Genomic DNA, 16313 nt, shown 5'->3' on the forward strand with positions numbered 1-16313 from the left:
TATATTCTTGTACATAAGGGCAGTATTATAGTAGCTATATTCTTGTACATAGGGTTAGTATTATAGTAGTTGTATTCTTGTACATAGGGGCAGTACTATAGTAGTTGTATTCTTGTACATAGGGGCAGTATTACAGTAGTTATATTCTTGTACATAGGAGCAGTATTATAGTAGTTATATTCTTGTACATAGGAGCAGTATTATAGCAGTTATATTCTTGTACATAGGAGCAGTATTATAGCAGTTATATTCTTGTACATAGGAGCAGTATTATAGTAGATATATTCTTGTACATAGAGGCAGTATTATAGTAGTTATATTCTTGTACATAGGAGCAGTATTATAGCAGTTATATTCTTGTACATAGGAGCAGTATTATAGTAGATATATTCTTGTACATCGGAGCAGTATTATAGTAGATATATTCTTGTACATAAGGGAAGTATTATAGTAGTTATATTCTTGTACATAGAAGCAGTTTTATAGTAGATATATTCTTGTACATAGAGGCAGTATTATAGTAGTTATATTCTTGTACATAGGAGCAGTATTATAGCAGTTATATTCTTGTACATAGGAGCAGTATTATAGTAGATATATTCTTGTACATAGGAGCAGTATTATAGTAGATATATTCTTGTACATAGGAGCAGTATTATAGTAGATATATTCTTGTACATAAGGGAAGTATTATAGTAGTTATATTCTTGTACATAGTGGGTAGTATTATAGTAGTTATATTCTTGTACATAGGAGCAGTGTTATAGTAGTTATATTCTTGTACATAGGGGCAGTATTATAGTAGTTATATTCTTGTACATAGGGGCAGTATTATAGTAGTTATATTCTTGTACATAAGAGCAGTATTATAGATATATTCTTGTACATACAATGTAGTATTACTACAGTAGTTATTTTTGTACACAGTAGGCAGATTTACTCTGTAGTAATTAGACGGTAAAACCGCAGGTAAAGTGCACTGCGGTTTGGCACCTGGACAATGGAATAGGTGCAAAACCGCAGCGGAATCCACAGAAACAATTGACATGCTGCGGTTTATAAACCGCAGCAAATCCGCGCGGAAAAAACCGCAGCGTGAGCACTGCGGTTTTTAAAACCCATAGGGTAACATGATACTGTACCATGTCTGCAGAACTGCTGCGGTTCCGCAGGGCCAAAATCGCAGCAGAACCGCAGCGTGTGCACATAGCCTAATAACTCAGGTGTCAGCTTTTGCTGCGTTTTTAGTGAAGAAAGCAGGTACAGCACTATGTGAAGCCAGTTTAATTTTGTGATTTTACCCGCGTTTAAACCATAATTTTCTTGATGCTCAGGACAGTTTAGGATTAGTACAATTTTATAGAATTATATTGTTATTATATTGATAAGAAATGTTTGTTGGAAGTGTCGTAATCTCTAGTGGTGATGTTAGTGGATGACATGGTGTAATGCACCGTTCTCACACATGCGTCCTCGGTGCGGGTGAATCACAGACGGGTGTGGACACTGCCCGGACCTGCTTACACCTGACAGCTTCTCTTCTGTCACTTGCCTCCATTATGGTTTGTGTTTCATTGATTTGTGAGCTCCTATTCTTACTGTCTAAAAGGTGACCTCCGCTTGTCTCGGCACCATCTTGTGTGTTCTCTTATGAATACCTAGCTCATATGACTTTGTGGTAAGTCTCTGTCACTCTGATGTATCACTGTCCACTTTTGGTCTTTATCGTGTTGTCTCCTGTCTCTCGTCTCATGAGCATATGTCTTTCTTCTGATTATACCTGTACACCTGTGTTTTAACCTTTGCCCTGGTGTCTATATGCACCCTCCCTCCAGAACCACAAATAGTAGCTCTGTAGGAGTCACCTAATTGTTATCTCTATAACGCGCGGACTTCTCTGGACTACAGGTTCTCCCTTCCCTAACTACTACGGTAATTTGTCATATTGTCTGTCTTTGGTTGAAATACTTTACTGTTTTGCAGTCTATTTTTCCAGGGACTTCTCTTTTTCTCTGTCAGGGTGGACTACTCTTCTTTCTGTTATTGGGGGACTGCATGTCTTACTATTTTTCTTTAGGTGGGTTACTCTTCTGGCCTACTGTGTTTGGGCGGATTAGTTCCCTTTCTCTGGGTGCACTACTCTTATCTGTCATTGGGTGGACTTCTCTTCTTACTTACTGTCTGTCATTGGGTGGACTTCTCTTCTGTCCTTCTGTCTGTCATTGGGTGGACTTCTCTTCTTACCTACTGTCTGTCATTGGGTGGACTTCTCGTCTTACCTACTGTCTGTCATTGGGTGGACTTCTCGTCTTACCTACTGTCTGTCAATGGGTGGATTTCTCTTCTTACCTACTGTCTGTCATTGGGTGGACTTCTCGTCCTACCTACTGTCTGTCATTGGGTGGACTTCTCTTCTTACCTACTGTCTGTCATTGCGTGGACTTCTCGTCTTACCTACTGTCTGTCATTGGGTGGACTTCTCGTCTTACCTACTGTCTGTCAATGGGTGGATTTCTCTTCTTACCTACTGTCTGTCATTGGGTGGACTTCTCGTCCTACCTACTGTCTGTCATTGGGTGGATTTCTCTTCTTACCTACTGTCTGTCATTGGGTGGATTTCTCTTCTTACCTACTGTCTGTCATTGGGTGAACTTCTCGTCCTACCTACTGTCTGTCATTGGGTAGATTTCTCTTCTTGCCTACTGTCTGTCATTGGGTGAAATTCTCATCTTGCCTATCTGTCATTGGGTGGACTTCTCTTCTTACTTACTGTCTGTCATTGGGTGGACTTCTCTTCTTACCTACTGTCTGTCTTTGGGTAACTACTCTTCTGTCCTTCTGTCTGTCTTTGGGTGGACTACTCTTCTGTCTTTCTGTATGTGTTTGGGTAGACGACTCTTTTGTCTTTCACTCTTTGGTTGGGCTACTCCTCTGTTTTTGAGTGGACTACTCTTATCAGTCTGTCTTTGGGTGGACTACACGTCTGTCTTTCTGTATATTTTTGAGCCAACTACTCTTCAGTGTTTCTGTCTTTCAGTGGTGTACTCTTCTGTCTGTCTTTGGGTAGACTACTCTTCTGTCTTTCTCTCTTTGGGTGGACTACATTTCTGTTCTTCTGTTTTTAGGTGGACTACTCTTATCGATCTGTCTTTGGGTGGTCTACACTCCTGTCTTTCTGTCTATTTTTGAGCTAACTACTCTTCAGTGTTTCTTTCTGTGTTTGGGTGGACTACTAGCTATCTGTCTTTCTCTCTAGCTTTGGGTGTTGCTGATAAAAACTAGCTTGGCAGGTTATATTTACCATCACACCCTCTGATAATTCCAGGACTGGGAAAATGCATCAAGATCTTTGATACAAAAATGGAGAAACTTTGAACCCTCGGACTAGCATGGTCTGGATAATTTTCAGCAACTTTGCTGGTGGCTAATGGAGTGTGTTTCTGGCATAAATACAAAACAAGCAATTTACCTTTAATAAAAGTCATATCCGGACGTATCCTCCATTAAACTGGTGCAACATTTCCTTCTATGGTGGTGGAGAATCCACACAATGGTGGTTCATTTCCAAGACCAACATTATGACCGTATCAAAAATCAGTGTCGTCAGAGAAGTTGTCTCTTTGAGGACCCCAACTTCCCAGCGAGTAACCAGTCCCTTTACTATAGCAGAAGTCCTCCCAGAGTTGTAGAGTGGAAGCGTCCCCAGGTAATTATGATGCTGTGTTATTGGCTCACCTATGTGCCACTCTCATTTGACTGGTCTTCTTCAATTGAGGAGGTTGTCCTTGGTAGGAGCTTTAAGCAAGTTGTGAGATTTTCAAAATTTTGCCATTGGTATCTTTAATATTTGGTTATACATTTTCTCTTGCTACTTGATCTCCTGCAGTATGGCACAACTGTGGTGCCCAAGGCCACAGAAGCTAAGGTGCCCCCTTCCAATCCCACCCAAAGCTCTTAAGTATTGTGTGCTCTTGAAGGGAATGTGCCCACCCTACAGATTCAGGAACAGTACATTTGGAGAATCATGTTGCATGTCTTCTTCATAGGATCTTGTGCGGGCACCTCGTCTGTTTTCCGATGGCGGCATCAGTCCACGGGACCTGCAGCAGGGCAGTCTGGGCAATTGCTGGTTTGTAGCTGCTGTTTCTTGTCTGGCTGGAGATCCATCAATTTGGAAGAAGGTAAGTTGCCTCCATTCCTGATGTGGCCTCTCCAATAATGTGGCTGCTTGGTGTTTAGGGATAGCGGCACACCTGCACAAGGGTTGGGTCTAAAATTGCAGCTTGGCTCCAAAATCGCGCACTATGTGAGGATAATTAGGGTAGCCATGTTTTCTAATATTTCTAAACCATGTTGACTCCTTTATTGGGCCGGTTTAATGACACGTGGATGTTATTGGATTTTCACCAAATTTAAGGCTGGAGATTCAGAACAAAAACCTATTGGAACTTGGACAGAAAAAATAAAGACTTGAGCAAAAAGATTTGCAGAAGCCTGATCCAAAGATGACATCGGTACTCTGAGGCCACCAGACTGGAGTCATAGGAGCCTCCTCCCAACTGCTGGTATCCCCGGTGCGTCTTCTGATTAGTAGACCCATGGCAAATTACATAATCGGAAGAGGTTCCCAAGGCTCTAGTTCGCCGGTCACTGACTACTGCCAATTGTGTATATTTGTGTTCAACTTTACAAATGTTCCATTACACGGAGAACTTAAGACCCGATAGAAATCTCCATGACTCAAAGTCAAAATATGTAACAAGGCCTCCCAATTACTATGTACCATTGTACTGTATGTCTGCCATGGCAGCGTCCAAGTACCAGGACCTGGATGTGGCTACTCCCTCAGCGCTGCTATTGGCTAGAGTCCTATCCTATCTTTGTACAGCTGGTATAACCTGGGCATCTACAGTATATAATTATATAGGTACCACTGGTATAACCTGGGCATCTTCTGTATATAATGATATATGTACAGTTGGTATAACCTGGGCATCTTCTGTATATAATGATATATGTACAGTTGGTATAACCTGGGCATCTCTTGTATATAATTATATATGTACAGCTGGTATAACCTGGGCATCTCTTGTATATAATTTTATATGTACAGCTGGTATAACCTGGGTATCTCCTGTATATAATTATATGTGTACAGCTGGTATAACCTGGGAATATCCTGTATATAATTATATATGTACAGCTGGTATAACCTGGACATCTACGGTATATAATTATATAGGTACCGCTGGTATAACCTGGGCATCTCCTGTATATAATTATATATGTACATCTGGTATAACCTGGGCATCTTCTATATATAATTATATATGTACAGCTGGTATAACCTGGGCATCTCTTGTATATAATTATATATGTACAGCTGGTATAACCTGGACATTTACAGTATATAATTATATGTACCGCTGGTATAACCTGGGCATCTTCTGTATATAATTCTATATGTACAGTTGGTATAACCGGGGCATCTACTGTATAAAATTATATATGTACAGCTGGTATAACCTGGGTATCTCCTGTATATAATTATATATGTACAGCTGGTATAACTTGGGCATCTCTTGTATATAATTATATATGTACAGCTGGTATAACCTGGACATTTACAGTATATAATTATATGTACCGCTGGTATAACCTGGGCATCTTCTGTATATAATTTTATATGTACAGCTGGTATAACCTGGACATCTGCGGTATATAATTATATAGGTACCGCTGGTATAACCTGGGCATCTCCTGTATATAATTATATATGTACAGCTGGTATAACCTGGGTGTCTCCCGTGTATAATTATATATGTGCAGCTGGTATAAGCTGGGCATCTCCTGTATATAATTATATATGTACAGCTGGTATAACCTGGGCATCTACGGTATATAATTATATAGGTACCGCTGGTATAACCTGGGCATCTCCTGTATATAATTATATATGTACATCTGGTATAACCTGGGCATCTTCTGTATATAATTATATATGTACAGCTGGTATAACCTGGGCATCTCTTGTATATAATTATATATGTACAGCTGGTATAACCTGGACATTTACAGTATATAATTATATGTACCGCTGGTATAACCTGGGCATCTTCTGTATATAATTCTATATGTACAGTTGGTATAACCGGGGCATCTACTGTATAAAATTATATACCGTATGTACAGCTGGTATAACCTGGGTATCTCCTGTATATAATTTTATATGTACAGCTGGTATAACTTGGGCATCTCTTGTATATAATTATATATGTACAGCTGGTATAACCTGGACATTTACAGTATATAATTATATATACCGCTGGTATAACCTGGGCATCTTCTGTATATAATTTTATATGTACAGCTGGTATAACCTGGACATCTGCGGTATATAATTATATAGGTACCGCTGGTATAACCTGGGCATCTCCTGTATATAATTATATATGTACAGCTGGTATAACCTTGGTGTCTCCCGTGTATAATTATATATGTGCAGCTGGTATAAGCTGGGCATCTCCTGTATATAATTATATATGTACAGCTGGTATAACCTGGGCATCTTCTGTATATAATTCTATATGTACAGTTGGTATAACCGGGGCATCTACTGTATAAAATTATATATGTACAGCTGGTGTAACCTGGGCATCTCCTGTATATAATTATATATGTACAGCTGGTATAACTTGGGCATCTCTTGTATATAATTATATATGTACAGCTGGTATAACCTGGACATCTACGGTATATAATTATATAGGTACCGCTGGTATAACCGAGGCATCTACTGTATATAATTATATATGTACAGTTGGTATAACCTGAGCATCTAGTGTATGTAATTATATATGTACAGCTGTTATAACCTGGGTATCTCCTGTATATAATTATATATGTACAGCTGGTATAACCTGGGTGTCTCCTGTATATAATTATATATGTACAGCTGGTATAACCTGGGTGTCTCCCGTGTATAATTATATATGTGCAGCTGGTATAAGCTGGGCATCTCCTGTATATAATTATATATGTACAGCAGGTTTAACCTGGGCATCTCCTGTATATAATTATATATGTACAGCTGGTATAACCTGGGTATCCCCTGTATATAATTATATATGTACAGCTGGTATAACCTGGGTGTCTCCCGTGTATAATTATATATGTGCAGCTGGTATAACCTGGGCATCCTTTGTAAATAATTATATATGTACAGCTGATATAACCTGGGTATCTTCTATATATAATTATATATGTGCAGCTGGTATAAGCTGGGCATCCTTTGTAAATAATTATATATGTACAGCTGATATAACCTGGGTATCTTCTATATATAATTATATATGTGCAGCTGGTATAAGCTGGGCATCCTTTGTAAATAATTATATATGTACAGCTGATATAACCTGGGTATCTTCTATATATAATTATATATGTGCAGCTGGTATAACCTGGGCATCCTTTGTAAATAATTATATATGTACAGCTGATATAACCTGGGTATCTTCTATATATAATTATATATGTGCAGCTGGTATAAGCTGGGCATCCTTTGTAAATAATTATATATGTACAGCTGATATAACCTGGGTATCGTCTATATATAATTATATATGTACAGCTGGTATAAGCTGAGCATCTCCTGTATATACTGTAATTATATACAGTTGTGTGAAAGTGTTTGCCCCTTCCTGATTTCTTATTCTTTTGCATGTTTGTCACACTTACCGTAAATACTCAAGTATGTCGACCTGAGTATAAGCCGAGGCACCTAATTTTGTCACGAAAAACTGGGTAAACTTATTGACTCCTGGTTTGCATGGCTCCCCCGTCCTGTCCTATGCTTGGCTCCTTATCCCCTATCCTTATATGCATGGTTTCTATAAAAAAAACATCCTACCTACCTTCCCTGCGCGTTCTTGCTGCATCTTGTTCCGGAACCAGCAGTCCTTCCGGCCTAAGCGATCACGTGGCCCCACTCATTAAGGTAATGAATATTCACTCCACGCCTATGGGAGTGGAGAGGCGTGAATATTCATTACCTTAATGAGTGGGACCACATGATCGCTTGGCTGGAAGAGCTGCTGGCGTTGGAATGAATGAGATGCAGCGAGAGCGCATCCTTCAGTTCTTTGGATGTTATTGTGGGGTCTTTTTTGACCTCTTGGATGAATCATAGCTGCACTCTTTAGGTAATTTTTGTCGGCCGGCTTCTCCTGGAAGTGTTCATCACTGTTCCATGTTTTCGCCATTTGTGGATAATGGCTTGCACTGTGGTTTGCTGGAGTCCCAAAGCTTTAGAAAGGGCTTTATAATATTTTCCAGACTAATCGATCTTAATTACTTTATTTCTCATTTGTTCCAGAATTTCTTTGGATCGCAGCATGTCTAGCTTTTGAGTATCTTTTGGTTTACTTCACTTTGTCAGGCAGGTCCTATTTAAGTGATTTCTTGATTGAGAACAGGTGTGGCAGTAATCAGGCCTGGGTGTGGCTTGTTAATTTGAACTCCGCTTCTCAAAGATGTGATAAACCAGTTAATTTACTGTATGTTTTAAGGGGGTAATAACTTTTTCACACAGTATCCTTTAGGTTTGAATTTCTTTTTCCCTTAATAATAAAGACTTTCATTTAAAAACTGCATTTTGTGATTGCTTGTGTTATCTTTGCCTAATATTTAAATTTAAATGTGTATGGTGATCTGAAACATTTAAGTGTGACAAACATGCAAAAGAATAGGAAATCAGGAAGTGGGCAAACACTTTTTCGCACAACTGTATACATTTATAGCTGGTATAACACAGTTATCTGCTGGTATATGGTTATACATGTACAGCTGGTGTAACCTGGGCATGCTCTGGTATATAACTATATTCCGTATATACAGCTCTGGCAAAAATTAAGAGACCACTGCAAAATTTTCAGTTTGTCTGATTTTTCTCTTCATAGGTACAGTATATTTCTGAGTAAAATGTAAATTGTTCTTTTATTCTATAAACTGCTGACAGCATGTCTCCGAATCTCCAAGCACCAAATTTTCTATTTATTTTCAGAAAATGAGAAATGTTCAAAATAACAAAAAAGTGCAGTGCTTGCAGACCTCAAATAATGCTAAAAAACAAGTTCATAATCATTTAGAAACAACAATACTGTTTTAACTCGGGAAAAGTTCAGAAATCAATGTTTTGAGGAATAACCTTTATTTGTAATCCCAGCTTTCATGCGTCTTGGCTGCTTTCCACCAGTCTTTCACACTGTCTTTGGGTGACCTTAAGCCACAACTGGTACAAAAATGTAAGCAGTTCTTCTTTGTTTGATGGCTTGTGACTATCCATCTCCCTCTTGTAGTGAAACCTCCACCAGGGGGAGCTGGTGAGGTAAGAGAGGTTACACACTAAGAGCAGCAACCCTGAGCAACAGCACAGGTGCCACAGGTAATGAGAGAGAATAGTCAGACGAACCGAGTCAGAAACTAGCAGGAGCAGACGTACCAGAAGGAGCAGCAATACACGTAGTCAAAATACCAAGCCGAGAGTCAGAAAGCCAGAACATGAGCACGGGGTCCAAAACGTGAGACGAAATACGTGGTCGGGGTACAAGCCGGGGAGTCAGATGCCAGAGAGGGAACGTAACAGCAGAGACGAATACCAAGAGACGGGGTCAGAAATCAGTCCGGGTCATACACGTGAATATCAGTCAAAGGCAGGAGGATCACCAGGGTACAAGGGTCAGAGGCTCTAAACTGGAAGCTTGAGCTATCACTAATACTGGTCAGTAGGCTGTGAGAGACTGAAATAGCCCAGCTAGCTCCAGAACGAGGCTGAGGAGATTAACTGCCGCATGACCAGTCCGGAGTGAAGACAGCAGAAAATAAACTCCGGACTGGACCATGACACCTCTTGATTACATTCCAGAGGTTTTCAAGTCTGGAGATTGGGCTGGCCATGACAGGGATTTGATGTGGTGGTCCTTCATCCACACATTGATTCACCTAGCTGTGTGGCATGGCGCATTGTCCTGCTGGAAAAAACAGTCCTCAGAGTTGGGGAACATTACCTGAGCAGAAGGAATCAACTGTTTTTTCCAGGATAATCTCATATGAGGCTTGATTCATACGTCCTTCACAAAGATAAACCTGCCCAATTCCAGCCTTGCTGAAGCATCCCTAGATCATCACCGATCCTCCACCAAATTTCACAGTGGGTGCAAGACACTGTGGCTTGTACGCCTCTCCATGTCTCCGTCTAACCATAAGACGACCAGGTGTTGGGCAAAGCTGAAAATTAAACTCATCAGAGAAGACTACCTTACTCCAGTCCTCTATGGTCCAATCCTTATGGTCTTTGGCAAACTTCAGCCTGGCTCTCCTTTGCTTCTCATTGATGAAAGACTTTTTTCTACCTTTACATGACTTGAGCCCTGCCTCTAGGAACCTGTTACGAACTGTTCTTGCTGTGCACTTCACCGCAGCTGCCATTTGCCATTCCTTTTGTAGGTCAGTTGATGTCATCCTGAGGTTGCTGAGTGACATTTGAATAAGATGACGGTCATCACAGTCAGTGGAGAGTCGTTTTGGCCTTCTGCCGGTCTGTAACTTTGTTGTCCCCAATGTCTGCTGCTTGACCTTGTTGTAATGGACTGCTGTCTTAGAAATTTTAAGGATGGAGGCAACATGATGCTCACTGTATCCCTCTGCTAGTAAAGCCAGAATTGAGCCCTTCTTTTCCTCACTCAAGACTTTTCTTTTCAACTCCTTTGGCATGGTTAAAAGTTATTTTTTCATCACTATTACTTTTGGGATATTACTAGCACTTGTTTTGCCATCCAGCTTGTCCTATTGCAAGAGGATTGTGAACACCACAGTAGAGTTTTTTTATACTTTCCTTCGTTAAATAAGATTTGGTTTAGGTTATCACCTAATCAGAAGCACATTAAGTAGAATGAGGTGTACTCTGGTTGGAATTCAACTGACACTGGAATGGAATGGCTGTCAGACATGGAGAGAAGCTGATTTTTATAAAACTGTGCAGTGGTCTCAATTTTTGCCAGAGCTGTATACAGCTGGCATAACCTTGGCATTCTCTGGTATATAATTCTATATGTACAGATGGTATAACATGGGCATCTTCTATATATTATTATATATGCACATCTGGTATAACCTGGGCATCCTTTGGTATACAGCTAAATTTACAACTGGTGTACGTTCTCCATCTTGTATATAGTATTTTGATCCCATCTCAATGATGCCTTTTCTTACAGGTTATACCTTCCCCTGAAGAACAGGACTGGCCTCACTCAGGTGCAAGTTCTTCACACTCTGGCATCTTTAGGTTCCGCTTTTGGCGCTTTGGTCGGTGGGTGGAGGTTGTGATTGATGACCTTCTGCCCACATCTGGTGGAGAATTGATATTCTGTCGGCCTGGTCAGAAGGGTGATGTGTTTTGGTGTTCCCTTCTTGAGAAGGCGTATGCAAAGTAAGGTTCTCTGTACTTCTGTGGTCTCGTGCTGCTGCTCTTGATTCATCCTTGTTTTTACTCCTCCATCTTTTATTACCATATTTTTTTTCACAGGCTTATTGGGAATTATGAAGCTTTGGATGGAGGCAGCACTGCTGAAGCTCTCATTGACTTCACTGGAGGGGTGTCTGAGGCCATCAGTCTTTATGAAGGGAATTATAGGTCAGAAGAGGAAAAGAAGAAACTGTTCAAGTTGTTGATGAAAGCCCATTCCCGAGCATCTCTCATTTCGGCTGCTATCAGGGTAAAACCTTTATTCAATGAATGATACTGGCTGATACAATGATCAAGCCCAATGGTCAATATAGAAGGGAGATAATTGATGGTACCTCTGATTTGGGTCATGTTAATGGGAGAAGAAAATGTGACCATTAGGCTAGGTAATAGACAATGCTTCTGTAGAGTAGGGTTCCCCAAATCCAGTCCTCAAGGCCCACCAACAGATCATGTTTTCCTTAGTATTGCTCAGGTGATAATTGCTTCACCTGTGCAATACAAAGGAAATTCTGAAAACATGATCTGTTGGTGGGCCTTGAGGACTGCAGTTGGGGAACCCTGCTGTAGAGGACCACATCCAATGTTCAAATATTCAGTGGAAATATTGAGCATTTTCAATTATTGAGGGTAAGATTATGAAGACTTTCAATAGTCTTACTGAGAACCAATATTTATGAGAACATAATGGATGGATCAGGGTCAGATAAGGAGTGATCTTGCTAACCTGCCCAGGCAAGTGGAGATAGTCTTCCCCTGTCAGGCCCAACTACCAGATTTGCTATCACCAAGAAAGAACTTTGTTGTAGAGATGGGAAAATCGATTTGTAGGACTCCTGTCCTTCGGCATAGTCAATAATCTGAGACCATTGGACAGAAGAACCTCCTTACTTCGTGGTATTCCTGGCTGTTCTTATGACCAGCTGGTCTAGCGCACCATCAACTTTGCGGTGTAACACACATATGACACTGCGCCAGATCTACTAATCAAAAGAGGAGCCAGAAATGCCAGTAGGTAAGGATATATGTGGGCAAAACATTCAGTGATCACAAATTACTGACCAGGCTGATGGATCGGAATCCCTCGTATCGCTTCTTCAATCTCTTGGCATTTTAGGAGATAAAGATTACAATCCCCAACAACAGGCCTAAAATTGTCTGATAATCTTGAGGGATATTGAGGAGATAATGAGTGTTTGTAATGAATGGGACAAAATAACGTTCGTAGAGATGGGATAGAATCGAGTCATGTAATTTTAAAATACCTGGGCAGAATCTTGATGCTTCCAAAGTTTAGAAGTCAAATTTCACAAAGCGTCATTATATGATTGTTTCCATGCTGAAAAATGCAACTCCATTTTCATTCAGCCAAGTCCAAGTCAAGGTATTGAAGAGGTTCTTTCGAGTGGCCTCGTCACCGGTCATGCCTACAGCGTCACAGCCATTAGGAATATTAACCTTCACTCTGGACTGCTATCCCTTTTTCGGACACATAAATTACGACTCATTCGTCTACGAAATCCATGGGGGAGCGGAGAGTGGACTGGAGCCTGGAGCGATAAGTAAGGGATGAATTGAGCTACTAAGGAAAGCTAGAAGCTGTACATTTAAGGCATTTTATATGGACAGATGCTCTATGTTTTCGTAGGTCGGAAGAATGGAAGAAAGTGAGTCGAAGACAAAGAGAGAAGCTTGGGGTCACTGTTGACGATGATGGAGAATTTTGGTAAAGAAGTTTCGCTTTCGACCATAAGCTGGGTATGGGGAAGGTTCGTAGGGCACATCCCTACATGTCCACCACTGCCTTGGGGATAAAGGAAATCTCCAGCACTCATCATTCCTTTCAGACTGGTTTAATAATTTTAAAGGTGAACTGGTTGTCTGGAAGATATAAAGTAGCCTTCATCTTCACATGCATACGCCTTAATTTTTCTTGTAGGCCTGGCAGTCACTATTTGTATACACAGCTCACCTCCTTGACCCCACCTCAGAAAGTCAGGGATCAGCTAATGACTATTTAAAAATCATATCCACATGAGAAGAGGTGAAGTCTTATGTCATTTGTTTGGCTGTCCCTATAAATTCTGTAGACTCTTTAAGAGGGTTGTTAGGATTTGGGTCCAACTTTTCTCTATGTGGTTGCAACAGAAAGTGAGGTGGGATCTAAGTTCATGAGATAGGTATAAGATTCCTACCAAATGTTTTTCTCAGAGACCTCCACCAACCCTTATCTGGTCCTATGTAAAGGAATAAATGCAACTACTCCATAGTTCTACGGTTTTGTGGCGACTTCGACTCATGGCATGTTTTCTTATGCACATGTGAGGAGCGGCAATGCCACTAGTGCTAACATGAGTCATACTTCTTATTCTTTACTAGGATGTGTTGGGATGATTTCTCCTCTCACTTCACCGATATCACTCTGTGCCGAAGAGTCAACACTCACCTTCTAAGCACTCAAAAGACGTGGAAAGAAGAGTCAGTTTTCTCAGCTTGGAAGCAGCATCAGGATCCCTTGAAGGACAGGAGTGGTGGCTGTCCAAATAACAAAGCCACGTACTTACACAATCCACAGGTAAAGTGGGTACGGAAAGTATTCAGACCCCTTTAAATTTTTCACTCTTTGCTTCATTGCAGCCATTTGGTAGATTCAAAAAAAGTTCATTTTTTCTCATTAACGTACACTCTGCACCCCATCTTGATAGAAAAAAACCTGAAATGTAGAAATTTTTGCAAATTTATTAAAATAGAAAAACAGAAATATCACATGGTCATAAGTATTCAGACCCTTTGCTCAGTATTGAGTAAAGCACCTTTTGAGCTAGTACAGCCATGACTCTTCTTGGGAATGATGCAACAAGTTTTTCACACCTGGATTTTGGGATCCTCTCCCATTCTTCCTTGCAGATCCTCTCCAGTTCCGTCAGGTTGGATGGTGAACGTTGGTGGACAGCCATTTTCAGGTCTCTCCAGAGATGCTCAATTGGGTTTAGGTCAGGGCTCTGGCTCGGCCAGTCAAGAATGGTCACAGAGTTGTTCTGAAGCCACTCCTTTGTTATTTTAGCTGTGTGCTAAGGGTCATTGTCTTGTTGGAAGGTGAACCTTCCGCCAAGTCTGAGGTCCAGAGCACTCTGGAAGAGGTTTACATCCAGGATATCTCTGTATTTTGCCGCATTCATGTTTCCTTCAATGGCAACCAGTCGTCCTGTCTCTGCAGCTAAAAAACACACTCATAGCATGATGCTGCCACCACCATGTTTCACTGTTGGGATAGTATTGGGCAGGTGATGAGCAGTGCCAGGTTTTCTCCACACATACTTCTTAGAATTATCACCAAAACGTTCTACCTTCATCTCTTCAGACCAGAGAATCTTATTTGTCATAGTCTGGGAGTCCTTCATGTTTTTTCTTTTTTAGCAAACTCTGTGTGGGCTTTCATATGTCTAGCACTGAGGAGAGGCTTCCATCGGGCCACCTTGCCATAAAAGCCCGACTGGTGGAGGGCTGCAGTGATAGCTGACTTGATGGAACTTTCTCCCACCTCCCTACTGCATCTGTGGAGCTCAGCCACAGTGATCTTGGGGTTCCTCTTTACCTTTCTCACAAAGGCTCTTCTCCCACGATTGCTCAGTTTGGCTGGATGGCCAGGTCTAGGAAGACTTCTGGTGGTCCCAAACTTCTTCCATTTAAGGATTATGGAGGCCATTGTGCTCTTAGGAACCTTGAGTACTGCAGAAATTATTTTGCAACCTTGGCCAGATGTTTGCCTTACCACAATTCTGTCTCTGAGCTCCTTGGCCAGTCCCTTTGACCTCATGATTCTCATTTGGTCTGACATGCACTGTGAGCTGTGAGGTCTTATATAGACAGGTGTGCGCCTTTACAAATCAAGTCCTATCAGTTTAATTAAACACAGCTGGACTCCAATGAAGGAGCAGAACTATCTCAAGGAGGATCACAAGGAAATGGACAGCATGTGACTTACATATGAGTGTCTGAGCAAAGGGTCTGAATACTTATGACCAAGTGATATTTTGGTTTTTCTTTTTTAATAAACTAGCTTGGCCTGTGCAAAATTGGTCATCAGGGGTGCAGGCAATTCCAGAAAAAGCAAGTTGGTCAAATGTAAATGTATTTCATGAGCTGATGAACACAGACAGGTATTTATATATGTAAATTGGTAATACAATAAATTGTTTTGATAAGTAGAGGCCAAAAAATGTTTTCTGCTTGAGGTGCCACCTGCAGGTCATTGTGTCTTTCTGCAGGTTTATGAAAGTGCTTAAACTGTATTTAGTGATAAAATCGTGGATGTGTAGTTTGTTTGGCTGTTTTCTTGCAGAAGGGTGCAAGTTTACCTTTTAAATGGTGCATCATTTGTGTGTGTGTGGGGCGAAGGACGGTAATCAGCGAAAAAGCAATGCATGTATACAAATGTGTCTGCATATGTGACTCACCTGCAGTGAAGTGTGCAATCCTCCAATGTGCCTGAAATAGGCTGGGCAAGCTGGAAAGACCCCAAGGAAAATGTTTGGATTTGTTTGTGATGTCTGTAAGCAGCTTTGTGGTAGTGTGCTTTGGGGTAGTGTGCTGCCACCTGCAGGTCATTTGTCCTTTCAAATGGTGTATCATTTGTTTGTGTGGATTGAGTATGAGTGGAGAAAGTGTGCAATTCAATAGGCAGCGCATGTTTACAAATGTGTTTGCATATGTGACTCATAGAATCATAGAATTGTAGAGTTGGAAGGGACCTCCTGGGCCATCTGGTCCAACCCCCTGCTCAAAGCAGGAT

At 40.9% G+C, this 16313-nt stretch overlaps 1 protein-coding gene across 7 annotated transcripts in view; it reads left to right on the forward strand.

Moving 5' to 3' along the window:
- Positions 1 to 1491: 1491 nt before the first annotated feature.
- LOC141054360 (calpain-5-like) overlaps positions 1492 to 16313 on the forward strand; it is a 58444-nt gene continuing 43622 nt past the window's right edge. For 5 of the 7 annotated variants that reach the window (XM_073551679.1, XM_073551683.1, XM_073551684.1 and 2 more), the window contains exons 1-8: positions 1492 to 1678; positions 3326 to 3706; positions 4047 to 4181; positions 11271 to 11485; positions 11582 to 11771; positions 12890 to 13083; positions 13170 to 13247; positions 13901 to 14096. In XM_073551679.1, the coding sequence (XP_073407780.1) occupies positions 3551 to 3706; positions 4047 to 4181; positions 11271 to 11485; positions 11582 to 11771; positions 12890 to 13083; positions 13170 to 13247; positions 13901 to 14096 (1164 nt within the window). In that variant the 5' untranslated portion in view covers positions 1492 to 1678; positions 3326 to 3550. Of the gene's footprint in view, positions 1679 to 1701; positions 1933 to 3325; positions 3707 to 4046; positions 4182 to 11270; positions 11486 to 11581; positions 11772 to 12889; positions 13084 to 13169; positions 13248 to 13900; positions 14097 to 16313 lie in introns of those variants that run through there. The other 2 variants (XM_073551681.1, XM_073551680.1) reach the window with 2 other exon arrangements.

This window comes from Dendrobates tinctorius, unplaced genomic scaffold (assembly GCF_039654945.1).
Source record: "Dendrobates tinctorius isolate UK_male_01 unplaced genomic scaffold, ASM3965494v1 ptg000178l, whole genome shotgun sequence".
Lineage (NCBI taxonomy): Eukaryota > Metazoa > Chordata > Amphibia > Anura > Dendrobatidae > Dendrobates > Dendrobates tinctorius.